The 21,409-nt window shown below is 50.6% G+C and overlaps 8 protein-coding genes across 8 annotated transcripts; 1 reads left to right on the top strand and 7 right to left on the bottom strand.

Annotated features, from left to right (window-relative positions):
- Nucleotides 1–1,399: 1,399 nt before the first annotated feature.
- Nucleotides 1,400–2,104, bottom strand: BDP81DRAFT_329299 (uncharacterized protein; the record flags this gene model as incomplete). The annotated part of the gene is made up of 2 exons (XM_060585297.1): nucleotides 1,400–1,719; nucleotides 1,831–2,104. The coding sequence occupies 2 exons, from the start codon at nucleotides 2,102–2,104 to the stop codon at nucleotides 1,400–1,402; spliced, it is 594 nt and encodes a 197-aa protein (XP_060440815.1).
- A 4,899-nt stretch (nucleotides 2,105–7,003) lies between these two features.
- Nucleotides 7,004–7,856, bottom strand: BDP81DRAFT_437453 (uncharacterized protein). The gene is made up of 3 exons (XM_060591225.1): nucleotides 7,813–7,856; nucleotides 7,717–7,742; nucleotides 7,004–7,610 (listed from the first exon to the last, which is right to left on the bottom strand). The coding sequence occupies exon 3, from the start codon at nucleotides 7,586–7,588 to the stop codon at nucleotides 7,370–7,372; it is 219 nt and encodes a 72-aa protein (XP_060440814.1). The 5' UTR covers nucleotides 7,589–7,610; nucleotides 7,717–7,742; nucleotides 7,813–7,856; the 3' UTR covers nucleotides 7,004–7,369.
- Nucleotides 7,857–8,387: 531 nt separating this feature from the next.
- BDP81DRAFT_464528 (amino acid/polyamine transporter I) lies at nucleotides 8,388–10,217 on the bottom strand (the record flags this gene model as incomplete). The annotated part of the gene is made up of 6 exons (XM_060594163.1): nucleotides 8,388–8,872; nucleotides 8,926–9,620; nucleotides 9,682–9,774; nucleotides 9,825–9,938; nucleotides 9,992–10,062; nucleotides 10,125–10,217. 6 exons carry the CDS (start codon nucleotides 10,215–10,217, stop codon nucleotides 8,388–8,390), a joined length of 1,551 nt encoding a protein of 516 aa, XP_060440813.1.
- Nucleotides 10,218–10,810: 593 nt separating this feature from the next.
- On the bottom strand, nucleotides 10,811–11,563 carry BDP81DRAFT_500974 (molybdenum cofactor biosynthesis protein F; the record flags this gene model as incomplete). The annotated part of the gene is made up of 1 exon (XM_060595524.1): nucleotides 10,811–11,563. One exon carries the CDS (start codon nucleotides 11,561–11,563, stop codon nucleotides 10,811–10,813), a length of 753 nt encoding a protein of 250 aa, XP_060440812.1.
- A 72-nt stretch (nucleotides 11,564–11,635) lies between these two features.
- BDP81DRAFT_484213 (long-chain specific acyl-CoA dehydrogenase) lies at nucleotides 11,636–13,767 on the bottom strand. Its single transcript, XM_060595095.1, has 5 exons — nucleotides 13,328–13,767; nucleotides 13,112–13,275; nucleotides 12,598–13,033; nucleotides 12,276–12,534; nucleotides 11,636–12,209 (listed from the first exon to the last, which is right to left on the bottom strand). The coding sequence occupies exons 1-5, from the start codon at nucleotides 13,646–13,648 to the stop codon at nucleotides 12,076–12,078; spliced, it is 1,314 nt and encodes a 437-aa protein (XP_060440811.1). The 5' UTR covers nucleotides 13,649–13,767; the 3' UTR covers nucleotides 11,636–12,075.
- A 546-nt stretch (nucleotides 13,768–14,313) lies between these two features.
- BDP81DRAFT_329282 (uncharacterized protein) lies at nucleotides 14,314–15,048 on the bottom strand (the record flags this gene model as incomplete). Its single annotated transcript, XM_060585296.1, has 4 exons — nucleotides 14,314–14,461; nucleotides 14,507–14,610; nucleotides 14,668–14,904; nucleotides 14,965–15,048. The coding sequence occupies 4 exons, from the start codon at nucleotides 15,046–15,048 to the stop codon at nucleotides 14,314–14,316; spliced, it is 573 nt and encodes a 190-aa protein (XP_060440810.1).
- A 1,498-nt stretch (nucleotides 15,049–16,546) lies between these two features.
- Nucleotides 16,547–18,065, top strand: BDP81DRAFT_437449 (abscisic acid ABA receptor). The gene is made up of 3 exons (XM_060591224.1): nucleotides 16,547–17,102; nucleotides 17,163–17,614; nucleotides 17,676–18,065. The coding sequence occupies exons 1-3, from the start codon at nucleotides 16,617–16,619 to the stop codon at nucleotides 17,884–17,886; spliced, it is 1,149 nt and encodes a 382-aa protein (XP_060440809.1). The 5' UTR covers nucleotides 16,547–16,616; the 3' UTR covers nucleotides 17,887–18,065.
- A 228-nt stretch (nucleotides 18,066–18,293) lies between these two features.
- Nucleotides 18,294–20,228, bottom strand: BDP81DRAFT_437447 (uncharacterized protein). Its single transcript, XM_060591223.1, has 5 exons — nucleotides 19,455–20,228; nucleotides 19,269–19,386; nucleotides 19,101–19,165; nucleotides 19,005–19,035; nucleotides 18,294–18,890 (listed from the first exon to the last, which is right to left on the bottom strand). Exons 1-5 carry the CDS (start codon nucleotides 20,065–20,067, stop codon nucleotides 18,464–18,466), a joined length of 1,254 nt encoding a protein of 417 aa, XP_060440808.1. The 5' UTR covers nucleotides 20,068–20,228; the 3' UTR covers nucleotides 18,294–18,463.
- Between the last annotated feature and the right edge of the window lie 1,181 nt (nucleotides 20,229–21,409).

The raw sequence follows: 21,409 nt of genomic DNA, 5'->3' as shown, positions 1-21,409 counted from the left end.
CTGGGCAACTAACAGATTTGGTTCAGGGTCTCTGACTCCATGGGCGACGAGAGCGTTTAATCCGAAATGCCGGGGTCGAATAGATCACACTAATCGCTAGAGCTATCCAATTCGATTTATTTTACAATCACAAAAGGTATGTTCTTCAAGGCTTCTAGATGGCGGAGGCTGAGAACTGAAGGTAGTCGATGGGCTTCGCGATCGTGAACTACGGCTAGGTGCATTGAGGGTTGAGGAATAACTTGGAGTACTCCTGATGGTCCTTTTGTACCTTCTATGGGCTACCTTACTGCGAGGAAGTCAACATTGCACATGAAATCAGACGTTGGCATAGGGGCTTGTCTTTCCATGGGTTCAGATATTGAAACTGCTTGATTCCGCAAGTGATTCAAATGTAGAGAACTCACAGCTTCTATAAGTAGTGAGTTCTTCCTTGTTTAACCCTTCGATGCTCGTACTTTCGCTCTCGGCCCCCTCCCGCCCCAGGCCTTTTTTTTTTTCCCCCGTGACAAGCCGACCAATCTCAAGGCACCTCCAAGGCTGCGCCGTCTGCAACGTGCTTATGCAAGCCGTCAGCAAGACTCAGCCCCTTGTCCGAAATGTGTTTGGACGCCTGCTATCTCCGAAGACCATTAATGGGTGGCTTATTATTCTTACTGAAGGGCTTACCGAGAGGGCTGTTATCAAGCAAGTGATGGAGGCTGCTCTCTCACACCTTCCGTCTAGACTCGCGGGCTAATTCCGTCAACAAATGAACACAGTGCCGAGCGGTAGCCCAGTTGATTTGGGAGTAGTATCTTCAAGATCAAAGAGGTTCATATCAAACAGCGAGGGACTGAGGAGGAGTTGTCACATGAGTTGAATAAATCAAAGGAATGTCATTTTATCATTGCTTGACGTTGTTGTCAAGTATGATCTGCTCAAGCACAGGCATCAATCAAGCAATGAAGATGCTTGAGCTTAAGCTCAATGCGTGCTTGTTCTAAAATTAGGATTAAACAAACTAACCCCATTTTCGACAATGTCGTCCTCCAAACCAGTGCCCCTGTCGAAGATACGAAAACCAGACGGACACGAATGGCTCATGGCCCTAAGTGGTCTCATTTACTCGTAAGATGGGAATGCCCCGCCCGGGCCACTGAACTCCCTGTCAGAAAAATGGCCGTGGTTCGACTGTGTCGCGTGAGGTCGTCGGTAGAAGAAGAGTCGGGCTGAGTATGTAGGTCGCCGGCCTCTGGGTATATCCGTCCATAAGTCATGATGTAAAAGTGGTGTTGTGAAGAAGAAGTAATGATGCAAATAGCCGACCGCCCTGGTTTCTTTCTTCCAATGGGCGAAACACTCTCGATGAAGTCATCAATTCTTTCCAGATTGACCTTTCATCCACGCCGGATTCAATTCATTGCACGACCGCAGCGGCCACCGCCACTCCGAAAAATGCGACAAGCATGGCGAGACTTGAGTCTGACTGGCGACCTGCAGCATTGACGGGCGACGACGTCGAAAATGGGGGGCTAGTGGGAAGGGGGTTCCATGTGTCTCCGCCACCACCGCCTTGCGTTGCTGAAGCAGATGCAGAACCACCACCACCGACATCTCCAGACGCGGTAGCTGTTGCGGTCGCTGGCGACGAACCGATCGTAGAGCCCGAGATGGCTGAGACGAAGGACCCCGATACCGTTGAACCACCGACTGCTCCTGCGCCGACACAACCACAGACTTGGTCTTGTTAGTCCATTGTTCAATAGAGATTTCTGCCTCGTGGTGATCACTGGCCATCATAACAGACGCTTGGAGGTTAAGATGTCCTTGAGAGAAGGAAGAACTTACCGGATGAAGCTCCGTTGATGACGGCTTGGAACGACGCGGCAGGACAGCCCGTCGCAACACAAGGCTCAATGGCAGCGTAGAGTGCCGCCTCTTGCCCACACTGACATGAGAAGTCGAGGCTATCGCAGCCGACAAAAGACGCGCCCTCGAGGAAACAGCTTTGCGCACAGGAAGGAATCGCGGTGACGGCGACGCTCGCGCAATTTTCTGCCGCAGCCACGCCGCTCGCCAGCCACACCGCGCCGGCGACAAGACGAGTGAAGTTCTTCTTCATCATGATGTATGATGTGATATTTTCCTGTACTCTTCTTGATCGAGTACTATTTGGTTAAGCGATTGTGAAGTTTGGTTGGATTGGGAGATGGTGAAACGAAGAATGCTTCAAGGGGTCTTCGTGAACATGGAGATGGAGCGTCCAATTCGTTCCTGGGTGGTCTGGATACATGCAGGAGAAAAGGAGAATGGGTGACAAGCTTCCTTTGTGGAGGGAGACTGGAGATAAACCCTGCATGGGGGAGAGGGTGGGAGTGGGAACGGGGACATAGAAAAGGCAACAACCGCAGTCACGTTTGTCCTTTTGTCGCCTACCTTGCGATAAACACCGCACGACTCATAGCCAGAAGCTCTAGACCAGCAAGCCTGGGCTTCCTTCAGCTGCACGTTGTAGCTCAGCTAGCTTCCTCGGGAGCTATCTAATTTCCCTCACAGATTGTCGCTTTCACATGTGGGCTACTGGGCTCCCAGCCGGCGGTTGGTCGGCATGAGGTCATGTCCGTCGAGCCGTAAATGGGAATATCATCACTAATACGACGCAGGTGGAGAGGGATGTCACCCACACAAACACAAACACACCAGCACACCAAAATTTTCACTGAGTAAGGAAAGGTAGTCGTCGTTCCTCTTTGCGCGCTATCTTCTCGGCCGACTTCTCCTCATCCACTTTCCCCCGCAGTCAACCCCGGGGGGTCTGGGGACGGCGATGCCTTCCGATATGGGGCAAGACGCGGGGGAATCGACAGGGATGCCCGAGGGGGGATGGCGCTGATCTTTTGGCCCTGGCACTACGGCAAGGTCGCAGGTGTTGCTCTTTTAAGCTTTTTTTCGGGGGCGCGGACGAATCGTTTGTCTCATGATTGACTTGGCCGTTGGGATGAGCGAGCCATTTTGCCCAAGTCTTGGACGCCGGTCCGGCCAGGAAGAGGCGTTGGCCTCGCGCTACATCAAGTTGGGAGCTTGGTGGCAGGGGTTGGGGGACGACACCCTGGCGATGTGATTTGTTGTGCAGGTGATAAGCTGGCTGGCTAAATCCACCTCGAATGGACCGAGGCTGGCAGAGGACGCACGCGACAGACATTTGATCGTGATCTGAGTTTACTCAGTCTGCCGTCTGGTTTTTCCAGCTCGTATTTGGGCGAGGTGGTGGTAGAGATCCGGGCGGACGAGGCGGATGAGGATGCTTCTTCGAGGTGGCGAGCCAATCAAGGCTTCGAGAAGCTTTCTTACATCAATTGACCATCCAAACCGTTGGAAAGGCCTCGCCGGTGGCTTACTTAAGTTTCTTGCTGCTAGTGCTAGGTCTCACCAACGCGACCAATTGTTGGTACTATCGCATTGGTCACTAACAGACTGCTAAGACATTTTGCTAGCACAACCTCAGTCGGTTGGACGAGATCATCACGCAAAAAGTTCGATACTGTTTAGGAGGGATTGACGGCGCAAACTTGTGAGACCACGACATGAGCGAAACACGAGATTAGCTTGTGTCTTGGGATTCGAGAAGAAGACGCGGCCTTTGATTTTGCGCCTTTCACATCCGTCCTCCGAGATTCTCGCGTCTGGAAAAAGTCTGGATTCCATGAGGGACTTCGGAGATTACACGAAGATGGTTGCATGTAAGTGGCCTATCAAAGGCTAAGCTGGCTGCACTTTGCCGTCTTGAACCTGCAGGCTTTCTAGCCGATGTGACCAACTTTGTTGCGCTGATAATCCAAGCCAGGAAACCTTTTTTTTTGCCGAGTACGACTCGTTGGAGTCTTGGAACTTTCTATGACTCTATTATCGTTTCAACTAGATCAAGAGTATATCTGGCATCGGAGGCCCAACTTAAGCTTCTTTTCATACCTTGCGTTCGCAGTCACATGTAGCGTCAGATCCGTACAACGGTATTATCATATTCTATGTATGACGAAGCTAACCGAGGAGCGTCTCCAGCCCTTCCTCCTCTATAACATCTATCCAGTGAGCATATTCGGCAATCTTTCCTACCGAGTCGCTCACTCTGTCTCCCGGTGCTGTCCCAAAGTCCATGCGCGACCACACCTTGACAAGAAGGGCAATGGCGCGCTGAATTGTGCGTAGACCGATAATTTGGTAGGTCCGGGACAATCTCTGGAGCACAAATTTCCTCCATCGCTCGATAGTGCGATTGAAAGTGTACTGCTCTGACGTGAACTGGCGCTCATCGAGCCAGCAATATTTGTTGTTGTTCTATTTAACGCCATGGCGGCAAGGGCGCAGCCGCCCTTGCGGCAGACCTCCCGGAGGGTATGTGGCGTGAAGGGTCGCAGGCTCTAGCTATATACTATATAGTACACGCCGTATCCTGACGTCCTCCAAATCTTGCTCGTGAGCCACTATGTGTTCTATCCATCCCTAGTTCCCACTGGTGCCCTAGTTCCGTTATAACCCTCTGGTTTCTTAATAGAGGTAGTTTGTCGTTTGGAGGATAGGTTATGACCTATCTCCTAGTACCGCGGGCAGATCTTCTGGAAGAAGTCTGTCACGCAGAGGAAGGCCTGGAAGCCTTCAGAGTCAGTGATTAGCCCCTTGAAGTAGCGATCGAGGGACCCTATAGGTCCTACGGGCTCCTGGCGGCTGTAGGGGTAGAGGGTGGGCCACTGTTGCCTCCTCAGTAGGGTCTTTCGGCAGTAGACTAGATGGTCTGCCTCCTTAACCCACCCACAGGAGCAGGTGAGTAGTGCTTCTGTGTGGTTAAAGCGTTGGTGATATTGTTTAAAGTCCCCGTGGCCTGACCGTGCCACGAGGAGGTGATGAAGGGCAGCCCTAGGGAGGCCAAGTTCAGGAGGGCAAGCAAGGGTAGCCTTGAGCCCTAGTTGGGTATAGCGGGGAGTTGCCTCTTGTTTCCACCATCGTCTATATTGGCGTCTTGGCCGCTCTTTAGCAAGCCACTTGATACCTGATAGAGTAGCTAGTTGGCCCCTAAGGACTGGTAGAGTTGTTCCCTCCTTAGCTAGGCTGTCTGCTTCTTCGTTTCCTTTAATACCTTGGTGCCCAGGAGACCAATGGGTTTGTATATCGTGTATCCTAGCTACCTCCTGGATCTCAAGGAAGGCCGCTTGTGAGGAGTCTGGGACCTTACCGCGAATCCCCTGAATAACGCTGGTATTGTCGATGCAGATGTGTATAGGCTGGCCTTGGGAGGTCTGAAGGGCCCGTCGGAGCCCAGCCCTCGCCCCCTCCGCCTCACCATCAAACACTTCTGCTAAGCCGAGACGGCCGCAGGCCTGGGCTATACGTTTATTGTTGCGGTAGATAACAAAGCCGTACCCGGTAGCTCCGTCAGGAGCTTTGGAGCCGTCTGAGTATACGACTGTATGCTGACCTGGCACAGTCTTGAGCCAGGCCTGGAAGATCCTAGCTGCTACTTCCTTCGTCTGTGTAACTATAGGGTCATAGGACCCTGGGAGGTATTGCGGCTGTAGGAGCGCTGGCCTTGGACACTTAGGTAAAAGGCCAGCTGTTCTTTGAAGCCTGGTCTGTTGCCGCCCTGACTGCAGCAGCCTTGGGACCAAGGGATGCTGTTGGTCAACCTTCTGCAGGCGTATAGCGAAGCGTAGTCGCGCTGCTTCGAGGGCTACCTCTGCTGTGGGAAGGCCAGCGTCTCGGATGAGGCTACTGGTCGGTGTGGTTCTCCAGACAGGCAGGATAGCCCTTGCTGCTGCTGTAATAACTTTGCTAAGTCTACGGGCCAGGCCCTTCTGTCCTGTACCAACTGTAGGTATCTGTAAAGCAGTGCTACTGCTAGTATTGGTGCCGCTGTTTAGGGCTGGTTTGGTTAGGCCCGCATACCAGGTCTCAACTCCATACAAGGCTGTTGGAAGGACACAGGCAATAACCGCTTTAGTGAACAAGAGAGTCTGCGTTGCTATGGTCCGAGAATCATCCGGTATGGTTTCGAGAGTATTCAAGATATCCAGAGCGGTCCCTAGCAACAGCTGTGACTGCCTGTCTATCCCATCGCAAGATATGCAGGCTGCTGGATCTGATTCCAAACGAGCTTTGGCCAGCTCTGGAAAAGCGCGGTACAGCTCCAGACAGCCACTCAACTGGTAGCAGTGAGCAAGCTGAAGGAAATGAATCGGCGGAGCCTTGATATCGCCAGTGTCCTCGATGGATGACAGCTTGGGAAGCTGCATTCTGCGCATCTGATTTTCCAACAAAGAAGCCTCACCTAGGAAGTTCACATACGCCATTCCTTGACAGATTCCGCCTCTATCTTGAAACCCAACACGCGCGATAGACCTTTTCCTTCGGATCAGTGAATCTAATTTAGCTAAACAGATGAATACTGAAGTTCCAACACCGGTCCAGGGACAGACGTATGAGGAGGGTATCATAGCGTTTTCAAGGAAATTATCAAGATAAGCAAGCGACTGGGCCGCTTGATCAACTAGAAAAGAGACCAGCACTTCCCAGTACACCATCGACGACACGAGGAATGCTTGACTTCGCGTCATGATGCGTGACTCTGAAGGGCAGTGCAGTCCTTGGTCTTTGACCCAGGATTGAAAGAGCTGTCGCGACCCGTGGATGTGGGACAAGCCGAGAGATGAAGGATCATGCCAACTCTTAACCTTTGTGTCAGTCCTCTCAAATCAGCTTACAGTAGGGGCGGGGCTTACCGAAGTCATGCCAAGTAAAATGATGCCTAACAGCACTTCATCCTTCACGGAGTACAGTGATGTCGACAAAATGATCGACGGACCATTGTTTCGCTTGTCGAAGGTGACTATGGTAGGGTTGTTGATTTTACACAGCTCTTTTGAGATCTCGGAGATTGCCTCGGTCTGGAAGCTCAAAGGCGCGATTGAGCTACCATCGTCTTTATGGAAGTGAGAGGCAGACATATTCATGACGCAAAGAAACAGCAAGCGTGAGCTAGCCATCATTTCTGATGCGTTAGATCGGAAAGGGTTCTGTCCGGAGTCGAATGACGAGCTGATTGGGCAGACGAGTGAAAAGTAATGGTTTAAAAGCAGAGAAATCTGGTCAAGGGGCTCATAAAGTAGAAGAGCACTGTCCATAGGTTTTTCACAGAGTATTATTTCATCTGCATACATCTCTGATGTGCAGTCAGATGGATCCCCGAGCGGTTGGTCGGCCCCTTCTGGAGTTGATTCCTGTCTTCCGAAGTCTCCAACGCTCATAGGTGACTGGAGGCCACCATGAGTGAGTTTTTCACAATCTGACCTGGAAGATGAAGCTCGAACATGGGGAATTTCCGGTGAAGAGGCCGTGGTCAGAGAACCAGAAGCCTCTTGCGCCAGAGGCTGGGATGGTGACTTGTTTGGCGTTTCAACCGCTGCTTGTCGCTTGAGCGGGATATCAGAGATAGCTCACGAGACATTCCAAACCTCTTGTTGAAACCAGTCAGGCGAGCTATCAAAAGAATCAACGAGACTGGGAGGCGAGTGCGGAGCACTCTCGTATTTCGTTGACCACTTGAATGCTTAAGCATAGCCGGGGCAATCGACACCTGACTTTACACATCGTGAACAGCTCGGCTCAGCCTCATCGCATTTCAGCTTCTTTCATAACAGCCAATGTCATACGGTGTGAGTTTATTGAAACAAGATCTTGACTTACGCGGCGTTTGCAGCGAACGCAGCCACCTGGTCATCATTCAGGTTGTTAGTATTCCTCAAGCCGCGAGAGCCGGAAAGCAGGATGTTTAGTACTGACTCCTGGACTTTATTTTTCCAGAACGTTGAGATGAGCTGCTACTCATGATCGCGCGATAATGTGACAAATCGAATGGAAGTGTCAATGTTGTCGAAGAGAAGAGGTTGGTGTACTGCATCAGCACCGCCGGATAGGCATGCGGGGCTCCTTGACAGATAAGTGTGCCGTCAATTCCGCATCGTATGTGCTTTCCGATTGGCTCCAGCTTATCAACAAGAGCCACCCCGAGAATGCCTTATACCGCGCTTGCGAGCTTCTCGTAAACCGATCATGTTTTGTCGACATATGAAAATCAGATCACGCAAAACTTTGAGAGCCGTTTCAAGGATTCATTTCTCAATCGCACTTTCAGGGACGGGTTCCATACATGTGTGCATGTTTTGCACGGGTTCAAAACTTCAGAAACATGGGCAATGTAGTTTCAATGATTCAATTCATTCAATTCTCGTTGTCAAGAAATACACGTACATTACGTCGATTAATCACACGTGTTTGCCTCGGCTCAAGAAACGATAAACGCTGACTTTCAAAACCAACTCTGACTTCATTCTACAAATGTGGAAATTCTGTATTACTCAAGCAGGAACACGACCATTCATAACATGCAGCTCAGTCAGAGGCCCAACATATCTCTTTGTCGCTCGCAACAGCCAATAAGAGGTACCAAACAGTAAAGCTGCACCAAGAACAACTGGCGCATAGTTCATGTTCAGAGCAGTAACGGGCTGAAACGGAGGAAGGATTAGGAATACGCATGTGAAAACAAGATAGCACACGGCAATCACGTTGACTACCACTCCGATCCGTCCGAGGCGCCAAGGCCCCCATACCAGAGTCTCTGGACAGACTATTCTGCGCCAGAGCACAAGAATAATCGGGAACAGGTATGAGGCTTGAAGGCTTACTACTGCGAGAGAGAGGATGGCGTTGAAGGCCGTCGTGGAGCCGATGATACTGATGAGTCCGAGGAGAACAAGTAGACAGGTTGTGACAATAATGGCAACAGTGGGGATGCCGCGTTTTCGTTCGACCCTGGAGACGACTTGGGAAAAGGGAAGTCCTGAAGAGTGCTTAGATCAGTTTGAACAGTGCAGTGAATTTGGATGCACCTACCTTGGTCTCTTGCAAATGCCCAGATGACACGCGCAGCAGAAGTTATTAGTGGAATAGTCGATATGATGGCCATGATTGTCAAAGCAGCTGTCAGTGCGTTGGTTGCTGCCAAAGTCCCAGTAATGTTGTAAAAGATCTGGATGATGGGGAATCCAGTTGGCGAGCTCAATGCCGATTCGATATCACCCATGCAGAACAGTAGCGTGATCAGAAATGTAAATCCGAGAGCACCGTTGATGACCACCCAGCCAACCATTGCGCGAGGTACGCCGATATCCGCATTCTCCATCTCCTCACTGAGATGGGTAGCTCCATCGTATCCCATCAGCACGTAACAGCAACTCAAGAGATCAATGCACCACGCTATTCCATCGTTTGACCAACCAAAATTGTTCCCAAATGTCGCAAATACGAAGGAAGCTGGATGCTTTGTAGGCGATACCACCGCCATTATGATCAGGATGATCAGGTAAAAGCCAACGTGCAATGCCATAGTGATCTTTTCCAGGAGCGGTAGAACGTTGCTGCAGAAAATGCAGACCAGGGCAGAGCCTAGAAGGATAGCCCAGTAGAGCATGGTCCCATGCCATCGCTCAGAGGTATAAGAGTCGGGGTAGTTGAATATCAGAAGGCCCTGAATCTGGGTTCCGGCGAGAAACGGCGCGCTTCCGGCTAAAGCGACCCATCCTAGAGTACTGACAGGCATTACAGATAAGTTTGTGTACAAGTTTTTTGGGTTTGGAGTGTGAACATTACGTGATGTATCCGGCAAACCAGCTGTGAACCGGTCCTCTTCTCCCAGAGCTCAAATGTGCGACAAAGTGGTATTGGCCTCCTGCCGTAGGGTGACTATGCAGATGGTCAATAAGCCTATTTTGCAATTTCCGGGGTGCCCCTACATTGACGCCAACTCAGCTAGAGACATAGCTGAGCATAAAGATCCGAGGAAAGCAATAACAGCCCCATAAACTAGCGAGGCCGGGCCTACGTTTATAAGGCCCGTAGCCATCGTGCTGCCAGAACAAAGGTTAAAGATGACTCGATCAAGACTTCGAATATGTAATACCTGCACAGAGCTTCCCACGTTGCCATCAATGATACACGTGTTGCCAGTATTGCTGTTGGCGAAAAGTTTCGCTGCAGTGATATGAGCATTGTTATCCACAGGCAGCGTACCTAGATGACAGCTGAATGCATACCTTAACCTCTTGAACGTAACCGGTTTGTGTTGGCACTCCTTCTTCGGGGCCTGTGGGCGTAACCTGCTTTTCAGGAATATATTCGGAAGCCATCGCGGCGTTGAGCAGTGAGTGGTGTTTAAAACAACTCAGATGGGCTTCCTAACGTCGAAGAAGCAATCCCAATTTATTCTTCTCACTATGAAATCCATGGCTTTGGGACTATATACATTGATAAGTTGAACGCATGTAGTTACTCGGAAGTTGGTTTATCTATGCGCCGAGTGACAATTTGCAGGTAAACCAGGTACACGATAGCGTCCACGATGGTGGTCGACATACGATAAAAGTGCGAGGGGCAGGGAATTATGCACCCCGCATTCTAGCCAATAACCAGATCGTCGCTGGGGTTCGAAGATAGCAACACCAGAACTAGCCACATGGAGTGAAACTCCAACCTAAAATTACTACATCACAAAGCGAGGTAGCAAGTGGAAGACATGTATTGTAGAAAGTGGCTTGATTCCTCTAAGTGGAAGATCCGTATGAGGGTCATCTATATACCGTACAAGACGGGTAATCGGCTTGTGGAAAGCAGTATCATACGGCAGTAACCGGCAGCGCCACGTGTGGCGCTGCCACATACTAAGATAATGAATAGGCAAAGAACGATTTAGAACTGGCTCCAGGAGCGGTTTCGAGTCAGCTTATCTCGGAAAGATTAAGATCAACACCTTCCGGGCCCAATATCTCTCTGCTGGACGTCCCATATCTTTCCCCCATCTCCCGCGGGATCCTTGGACCAACCACCCGTCAATAGTCTCTGTCCAAAACAACAAGTACAGGCTATCGCTCAGCTTCAGCATCCTGCAAAGCTCTGCGTCTGCGAGTCCCTTTTCTGTGCCGCTGAGGCAGTGCCACATGGGAGTGTCTTTGTTGAGGTCGACATGCTCGTAGGCATCGCGAGGACTATAGCGGTACAGAATGTGCTTGCCGATGAGCTCCTCGGTAGTCTCATATGGTTTGACGTCACCATGGTCATTTTTGATGGCGTTGAAGAACTTAGTCCATGTTCTCCTCTCGTTGGTTTGGTCGCTGAAACCAGAGACGCACGCGATCGCCTGGCCAGTTGTGTTGTCGAGAATCAAGCTGACCTGCTCCTTGTAGTCGGGTTTGTAGAAATCAACGAAGTAGATGTCGGCTCGAACTTCATAGGCTTTGTACTGGGCATCACCGGTGACGCCGGCTTGGTCTCTTTCGAGGATCTTCCAAGTGAGCGTCTCTGAGTCGTGGAATTGGTGCGATATACGAAGACCTATGTCGAAAACATGATTGAATGTCTTGCCGGCAAGTTTTGAAGATGCGGGCATTATGGGTTCCTGAAAGCCGGCTACCAGCTCTTCCAGGGTAGGCCAGTCCGATACAGGCACAAAGTCAGAGAGCTCTGTAGAGGCGACCATTTTGACGGGATTGGTGCGATGATTGATTTAGAGATTATGATGACAATGATAACCAGCAAAAAGTCAAAAACTCTTTCTTGCTTTCTAAATAAAAGCGATGCAAATCCAGCCCCTAATGCTGATTGCAGCTTCCTGATATCTTGCATCTGGGATATCTAGTTGTTGGACCTCGCACTTTTTGTCCAAAAACGGCTTAGTGGTTTCGCGGAAATTCGGACTCTCGATGTTCTCCTGTCAATCTCTCCGAGACACCCCAGCCGGGACTTAGACGGAGTCGTAGATAAGGCGAACTGGAATCCCTACTTTGTTCGTGTAAGATATCCCAATCTAGAAGTTCCAAGTGAATCGGTCTTTGATTGCCGAAGTTCTTGTACTGGTTATGTTCCGATGTCAATTCCGAGACAGAGTCGTCATACTACTTGGAAATCGCCCATGGAAACTACAGCATGGCAATCACAGACCATCTCTACGCTTTTACCCATCCCAGGTCTCTCGTATTGGCCACACACTAGTTACATTTTGGACTTTGTCTTCTCCTTCTCGGTCTCGGCACGGAACCGCTTCGTCAACTGCCGGATAGCCAAGTCCAGCAAGATATCCTCGCTTCCACCAGGGATTCTCGCACCGGGAACCTCGCGGTAGATTTCTAAAAGCGACCAAATTAGCTCAGTTTTCTCCAGAAGTTCGTTTACTAGAAGATAGTGTCACTTACTTTCGGCAATTTCTCCTTTGCCGGTACGCGTGTAGCCGTTGCCGCCGAATAGCAGCACGGCACATCTCGCACACTCGTCGAGAACAATACCGGCATTGGCTTTGCACAAGGCCGTTAACCCACCGAGTTCCTCATCCGCAGTCTTCTTTGGCATCTTGGATAGTTGAAACGCAAAGGACTCAACCCAAGCATACTGTGACTCGAGGATTGCTCCGCATTTGGCCAGTCGATGACGGACCACCGGTTGCCCGATGAGAGTCTGCAGTTATGGTAATTAGCGGAGAACACCACGTTTTCGGCAGACCCAAGGACATATACGTACCTTGTTAAACGCCTTGCGCTGCATACAGTACGCAAAAGCGGCGCTCAAAGCCACTCTAGCTTGCCTTGTAACGCCGACCGAGATGAACATCCGCTCATGGTTGAAGTTGTGCATGATGTATTTCATGCCCTCGTTTTCTTTGCCGATGAGGTTCTCTCGCGGCACCCTGACATCGTCAAACTCGAGATACGAGGTGCCGGCAACAATTTGACCGGCGACCTTAAGGCGCCTTCTGCTCACACCGGGTTGGTCCACAAGCGGTACCACAAGCAGCGAGATGCCCTTCCCTCCTGAGCCTTCGCCACCGGTGCGAACGGCCATGGTTGCGAAGTCTGCCACGAAACCATTGGTAATCCACTTCTTGGCGCCGTTGATGACGTACTCATTGCCTTTGAGCTCAGCTGTTGTGGCGATGTTGGCTACGTCTGATCCTGCACTAATTGTTGAATTGGGGAGATTAGCCTGGGTGTTCGCCAGTAACGAGGTTGCTCAGAGAAGTTGATGCACAACGTACTCGGGTTCAGTGATCGCAATGCAGGTTCTCTTCCTTCCAAGGAGGAGATCAGGGAGGAAGCGATTCTGCACTTCGGCATTGGCATAGTGCAGTAGAGGAGGAACCCCGAATGCTATGCCAGCAGTCAAAGATCCCGGAGGTCCAGCCAGTCCTGAGCGACTCATCTACAGTCCGAATTATTAGTAAGGCAAAACGCGCAAGAATTAGAGCTCTTACCTCATCTGAGTAAATCATGGTATGCAACGCGTCCCACTCCTCTACCGGTACTTCCCCAGGCATATGCGTGACTCCCAACTTGTGCAGCCACTCTACGGGTAAGGGCGCCGGCAACGCCGGAATGAGAAAGTTTCTTTTGGCGAACTTCGTGAACAAATCAGACGGGATATCTTCCGCCGTTTCCCATTCCATGGCGTCCTTATGCAAGTTCTCGTCAAGGAACTTTCTACAGGCAACTTGGAACCTGCGGTGTGACTCGTTGAAGTACGGTGAGGGCAGGCCCCTCAGCCATGGTGGATCTGCAAATGGAACTTGAGACATGGTGTTGGCGTGCGGTCCTGCGTGTGTAAGGTACAGATGTGAAAGAGGTTGGAGGAAACGTCAAAGTCTTCAACTACTATATCAGAGCAAAAGCATTCAGAGAGTCTTTCAACCTTGTTGTTGACAATGGCGCAGCTCTTTCGGCATCCAGAGTGCGGGGCCGGCTGAGACCGAGGTCTGCGGCCCCTGTACCCCACTCAGCGCTAGCCACGGGCCGAAGACGAGTCCGTTGACAGCGGCGGATCACCGAGAGGCAGACTAGACCAAAGCCGGGTGGATTTGATCGGCCCGGGTCATTGACTCGGAGTCACTGATTCAGCTTGACCTTTGCACTGGACATTACAAGTTCTTCCGACAGTTTGCGTGATGGTCTTAGGCCAGAAGTCGCGTGATAGCATGCCGTCAACCGGTTCTTGGAAGAATTACTAAAGTCTCGAACAAATTCCTTTCTCTACTAGCCCTGATTCCCTAATCCAACCCAGTGCTATGAGACACATCGCATATCAAGTCGGCTTCCAGGAGCAGCAAGGTGTTCAAGAAATTTCTTTGCTTGTATGTACTTAAGTTGTCTATGGTAGATACAGTGTATGGGGGAAAATATGTACAACATGGAGTCGTCAATGTGTTTTGCGCCGTCCAAGGCACCTTCCATCCGGATTCAGAACCTATGCGCCAATGTAGAAGTCGATGCAGCTCTCGTAAGTCTGCTTGTTGGTCTCGGCGTACCAGAACCACTGGATCGCGCACTTGCCACCAACGTCGCAAGCGGAGGCAAGGGTATCGGGGATGGTGATGTTCCAGTCAGCTGCATGTCTGTAAGTAAGGTGCACACACAATTTGGCTGATCTTGGTATCCACTTACTGTCGGCCAACGGGTCGGGGTCGGTAGTGGGCCAGTCGGACCACGAGATGAGCGGCTCGCCGATGATGGTGTTGTTTGCAAGATCGATCACCGAGATGTTCTGTCACTCATATCAGCATATGCACTTCGATCAGTGATAAGCAAAGGCCTAGCTTACGGCGTGTCCGGGTCTGTGACCGGCAACGAGGTCGATGTGGAAGGGGATGACCTCTCCGGCCGTGACGACGCGAACATCTTCCTCGTTATCCTCGTATTGGTACCCACGGCATTGGAACAAGTTGCACTTGTAGTCGGCGTCCGCTACCGCGAGGGAGTTCTCGATGGGACCGGCAATATCGCTGTCGAGCTTCTTGGTGACTGCAGCTCCGCAGAGCTCTTCCTGCTTGGCGCCAGTCTACAACCCAATTTGTTAGCTTCAACTTCCGGTGCAAGACCACATGGTCTCGGAACGTACCGTTCTGGGCTCTGGGGTCTGTACGACACCATGTCCAAAGACACCGGTAGCCAGAGCTGCAAGAATGGCGTGTGTGAACAACATTGTGGAGAGAGAGCCGGATGAGTGATGCCGTTCGTGAAGTTGTGTTGGTACCAAAGTGCGCAAAACTGCTCAGATATCGAAGCCGAACTTCCGAGCGAAGACCTTTAAGAGTCTTTCGAGACTCCCTCTCAAAATTGGTCGCATGTTTTAGACATCAAGATTAAAGTGTCAGATGGATCGACGACAAGCAGAATTCTGCCGTTGTTTAATCAATTGCCCGCGTGGCAGCCCCCCATTTTCCGCCAATTCTCCACAAATGACAGGCCTGCGGTCGCCAATCATGCCCTGGAGTTGACTAACATGCGGCACTTGGAGACACCCACCGGCAACCCACTTCACCCCTTGGTGGAACCGCAGAATCAGAAAAGGCATGGACAATTGGTGGGATTTCCTGAAAGAATCCGGGAAAGAGGGAGAACAAAAGGGGCCGCAAGTCGTATTGGAACGGAGGCAGTCTGGAAGAGAGAAAGGGGCATGAAACAGGGCAATGAATTTTCTACGCCAAGACTTGAGGGCGGAGGCCGGCACGATGAGAGTCTTAGGCTTTTCAAAGGAAGTTGTGGCTGTCTCTTACTAAGTCTCTCAGGAAGCCCAGGCTACCGATGCAATGATAGAGAGCTTTAGGGATGAAAGCTTAGCCGTTCGAAAAGGCCGTTCAAATCATAAAGTGAGCAACGCCGTGAGTAATTGAGTGGTGGAGAGATCTATGCTGAGGGTACTTTGGAAGCCCTGTGCTCCTACCTCAATTGCTTTCCACTGTGTACAGCTCTGGGAGCTTTGACAACAGGCACTGTCCATGTCCACGACGTTGTTGTTCTCCTAGGCTCTAGCCATTGGTGACTACATGTACATCTGAACCTCGACACTACATATTACGGCATCATCACCTGCTTAAAGATATTGGATATTCATACTTCTAGCAGGCAACTCATGGAGTTATTTCAAGAAGACGCGTGCAGAGTACTTGCCTTATGGAGAGTGCATACAGACAGCCTTTACAGTGGACACCACCACAACTCACCATATGCCCAGGTAGGTACATGTATGCAATCACAATCGGCGCGCGCTGGCTTTACAACATGGCGACAGCTTGAAGTCTTTTCTACCTTAGGTAAGAAAGTGTATTGACCAATACGGCTTGCTTGTCGTCTCAAAGTCTAAGTGCCCTAGTTTGAACTGCCCCAAGACTTGCTTCTCCAAAATGGTACCTGAGAATTATTCCTCGGCTTGGCGAATGTTTTCAGTCGGTGAAAGACCAAGCCACGGTCTGTTATTAACTTACACCTCATTCTAGGGTCAACACGAGCTTCGAGACAACATTCACTGCTATCTGCAATGCTGACAAACGCGTGCATGAGTTTGACGTCATTTCTTAAATCTCCACTTTGCTGCCTAATTAGCTGATAAGCCGTTACCTTGAATTGGTGAGCCTCTACCGCTCTTATGGACTATGAGATTCAGCACATGTCGGAGAGAGTTGTTTAAACACAACCTAAAGCTGAACGGCACAGGGCCTCACAGAAACATCTGAAACAAGTACTTCAGAGACTGGGGCATTCACGATCAACATGTCTCTGGATACACCGCGCTTCATTCCCACCCCAACTCCATTGGAGAGCTATGCCTCGTTCGTTCATGGAGAGAACCCAGAAATACTTGTCAAAGAGTCATTGACGCAGATCATCAATGCCAACCCTCCTCTTCAATTGTACACGCAAGACCAATGCCGAGGCTTCTTCCGCGGACCGACGTCTTTGGCATATCTATTGCTTAGAGTTCATGAGTCTCACCCCGAAATCAGAATCCAGGGGCAGTCGCTCCAGCAATGGGCGGCTTCTTACATCGCGGCTGAGCGTGAGGGTGGAGACTCGGCCCCTTGTGGTCTCGCATGCGAGAGCGCTGCCTTTTGGGCAGTGCAGACAATTCTAGACGAATCACGGGCGCCAAAGTTTCAAGAAGTGCTGGAACGACTTGCTGACGAAGACGATCATCCATATGAGCTCCTCTTTGGCTATGCTGGAATCTTGTATATGATTCGTGCTGTAGAGTTCTCGGTACGTTCGATATTAGTCGTCTAACGGGTGGAAAATGTAGTTGACAACTAGATGCACTAGAGACCGAAGGTAGCGAGTCAAGTTGCTACCGCTAAAACCCGGATTATCGAGAAGACACTTGGTGCAGGTCCCTTGTGGACGTGGCGCGGAAAGCGCTACATCGGTGCCGTCCACGGTGACATTGGCATCCTGACTCAACTCTTACTGACAGACCCGAAATTGGCTGAGAATCTAATGATCCGGGGATCGCTAGAGCGCATGCTTGAAGTACAGCGAGAGAATGGTAACTGGGAGACCAAAGACGACCCCGGTAATACGATCTACGAGGGTCTTACTCAGTTTTGTCACGGAGCGCCTGGTTTTGTTCTCTCACTCGTGCATATTGAAAAGTTCTTCCCGGATCTGAAGGCGAAAATCGATAACGCCATTCAACTTGGCAGGGATTTCATCTGGAAGGAAGGCCTTTTGCGAAAAGAGCCTTGTCTATGTCACGGAGCACTGGGCAATTCGCTGTGAGTACATGATTATAACCTCGGTTTCGGATTCTGAGGTTGTCACTTACACTTTGGACAGTGCTTTCCCGCCAGGGAAAGAACGGGACCACTTCCTGGCTTGGTCGCTGCCGTCTAAAGTTGCCGAGGAGCACGAGCGGGACAAGACGGTCTTCTCACCCGAGGACGGGGCGCGCCTGGCGACGTATTTTGACTACTTGCCTAGCGCAGCTTGGACGTTCATGGTTTGTGAGGAGGCAGTCCCGGGGTTCATTCTCTACACCGACATGTAGATGCCCAACTTGCCTGTAATGTAGGTAAGGCGAGGCGGCGCATCTCTAGCTATAGCAGCATAACACGTAAATTTTACTAGCTGTTGGAACAGCAAAGGCTGATAAGGAGTAATAGGCAGGTACCATGGGCTGGCTGGCACCTGCCCTGGGCGAAGTGGGACAACTGGCTTAGTCATCACGGCCGGATAAAGGTGGGGCAACCACCCAGGCCGTCACTACCTACTTCGACCGACTCCTGCCTACAATGTAAGATAGAAGAACAACAAGACAAGAACAAGCAATAGGATCACCAACAGACGAGTGATAATTGCTACCACTATTTGTCGTATACGACCCCGTGAACCAACACTAGCCTTAGTCATTTCACACTCTACGTGAGGTCACAGTAAGAGAAATATTATTACAACTGAACCTTGGAAAAGAAGCAGAGAACGTTAAATAGGCGTATCGTCCCAAGGATAGACCCCGACTTGTTTCATTACCACAACTCTAATATGAATGTGGGCTAACTCACTAACTACTTTGATCATTATGTATAAGGGTATTAGTCTCTAGCTATCTGTCATTATCTGTTCCGTCATTGCGGCGGAAATGCCGGATGGTCCGGTGGACGAGTCGCAGATCTCACCACCACTGTTGTCGTGATTGATCCATCAGGACCATGATCCTTCACGATCCGGAACTTCTCCTCGTCCGGTAACTCCGAAACCCACGTATCCGATGTGCAAGATCTCTTCACCGTAGTTCTGCTGTAGGCGATTTCAAACTCCTTTTCGACCATAATCATCTCGGGACCTTGAGGAGAGAGGCTGAACTCTCTTGCGGCCTCGAGGTCACCACATGTAGGACCAGGCCAAAGTTTTCTTCTCGAAGCGGTAGAGGTTGGTGAAGCTGGATTAGTCGGAGATGGTATCGGTGTCGAAAAGTGTTCCGGAAAGAGATGATCCACCAGAGGTTGTAAGGCCGGGATACAGGCGGCGATAATGACGACGTCTGCTTCAAGACTGCATTCAGTGTCAGCCATCTTTGCATACTGACTGATGAAGAGACGGCTGAGCCGACGTGTCTTCCCTCATAACTTCTCATCGGCAACATTTTCATCACTACTAATAACTTACTTCGTCCATATTACAAGATCTGCTGAGTCGTCTGGTTTCAATGTCAGCGATTAATACGTACCTACTTCGACTAACAGTGACAAGCGTATTACTTACAAGTGAAGTCGGGGCTTCCAAGAGATTTTAGCCTCGTGCACTTGAATAAAGCAGTAAATAAGGCGCTGATAATGCAAGTTAGATCGGCTTTGTGTTTATGGAGGGGCGGCGTGGACAGCCTTAGGCCATGTCTGGGATGCCCGTCGTCCAGTCCTCAGGGTGACTTACAGTAGACCCAGAACAAGAGAAATTGTTATAGCTAGCCTCTTTCTTCGTGCGATTTTCAACCTTCGAACAGATAGTGCCACATAGATGGCGAGGTAGGCATTTGTAGCAGCTGATATGCCTAGATACGTCCACGTGGTCAGTCAATCCGCTCTTTGTTGACCCCTATGTCGGAGGATTTGAACCCACCACTTGTAGATATTGAATATGCAACCGCTCTCTCCGGACCCAGACAGGCGGTTTTCGTGTACGTGATGTTCACCACAGCCTCTTGCGGACACTGCGCAAAGAGCCCAATCACATTTCCCAGCAGTCCCACGCAGCACAGCAACCCCAACACCCACAAGAGAACTCGGTGAAGTCGTCGCGGATTGATAAGTCGGTTCATGAGCGCCACCACTGCGAGCTTCGGCAAAGCAAGCGCAATGATCCCAAAACCAAACGACAATATCGTCCACCTCAGCGTCTCTTCCTTCTGCTCATCGGTGAGCACATTGACGTGTTTCCCGTTACCGAGCGCGACAGCCTTGAGGGTCGTTCCAGTTGCCGTCCACCCTGCTACCACCGCTGCCAGGAGAATCCCGTCGTCATATTGAACCCGGTGCTGGATCCATCCCTTGACGTACAGCCGCGCAAACGCAAATAACGTAGATATGATGGTTATCGGGACCACCGATGCCACAATTATGGCGCTAATATCGTGGTTATCGACTACATCATCGGAAGGATCGACGTCGCGCGGTAGTATGGGAAACGGTGGTATCGTCGCTCGGGTTATCGTTTTGTACAGCAAGTACATCATACGCGCTGGCGCAGTGTCATTCGATCATCGAGGCAAAGAGCAAACATGGCATTCCCACATTCGGTTGTATCCTGACAGTTGGGAAAAATAATTTGGGACGACGAGAAAGAGTTTCGGGGACAGAGAGGGGGGGGAAGCAGGTACAACAGTTGTGAGAGGAAATGGTGAAACTCGAAACCTTGTTCTAGAAAGAGGGACGAAATCGAGCCCATTGTCTCACGGACCTGAGCGGCCACAAGCGATAGGTTGTAGAACAGCGCGTCTGAGGGTTAGTCCATTCGCCATCATCCGATTTTGCGGTTGGGTGCTTAGTTCCTCCGGCCTGGCGCGGCTTCCTTCAGGCGGAACAAAGTCTCCAAACCAAGGAGAATGAACCGATGAATAATTCACAAAGCGTTCTGACATTGATGTCTTCCGCAAACGGCAGACTGGTTGTCGACCCAGATATCCGGGTTCCCGAAAAGCCATCGATTCTGACGTCGACAAAGGAACCCACTCGGGATCGCGGCAGCCACGATCACCAGTTCAATTAGCGAGACTTGGGGGCCGGGGGCTAGTCCAGAAGCGACGGCGGGCTAATAACGTCAGCACCTGCTCGGGATGTCTGCTTGCGGACCGATTCCGAGGACATGGTCGGTGATTACCAAGGACATCAGATGTCAAATTTCTAAAAACAAAACAACGTTTCGCGCAATACCTTAGGCAACTTACAGCCGTCGCAAAGCCATGGCTCCGGGGAAGGCTCCGAACTCGTTTAGCCGCCTGATCGGACGTTGCGAGACGTTGACTGGCTACGACTCGTCGTGCCAAGTGGTGTGGCCTAGCCTCCTTCAGCATTTTACACTTGTTCAACCCAAGATGAGACACGGTTCATCATCCTGCTAGGTCAGCGTGTTGCAAAGAGCGAGTGTCTGCCAAGAGAATCGTTCCTTACGTACCCCATAACGAGCTCATCAGATCGACAGCTCCTAAGGTCTGGACTCTCACACCCTCTATGTGAATTTGGAGATTCTCCATCCTCGGCATTTGAGGAATATGGCGGCGACTAGGGCTAGTACATTAATAACTGGATTGAGGGAGAGTCCCGTTTCAAGGGCTTAATGAGATTTTGACCCAACTCATTGCGCAGCAGTGTGTGAGGCACTTAGGCTAATAACTGTTCTCTATGGCCTTAATGAAATTTGCCCATATTCCGCACTGAGCACTTGTTAAGGCAACAGCGACTTTCCTGATTAGGTTGATTGCGGTACCTTTGGAGATCGCCCATCTGCAGGCAAACTTGCTAAACATCTCAAGAGACGCAAGTAGAGCTTATTTCGAGGTCAAGGCTCCAGTCTGAAAG

This window comes from Colletotrichum phormii (assembly GCF_030913505.1).
Source record: "Colletotrichum phormii strain CBS 102054 chromosome Unknown BDP81scaffold_23, whole genome shotgun sequence".
Classification (NCBI taxonomy): Eukaryota; Fungi; Ascomycota; class Sordariomycetes; order Glomerellales; family Glomerellaceae; genus Colletotrichum; species Colletotrichum phormii.
Note: the sequence above shows the minus strand (reverse complement) of the source record. Positions and strands in the feature narration are given on the sequence as shown.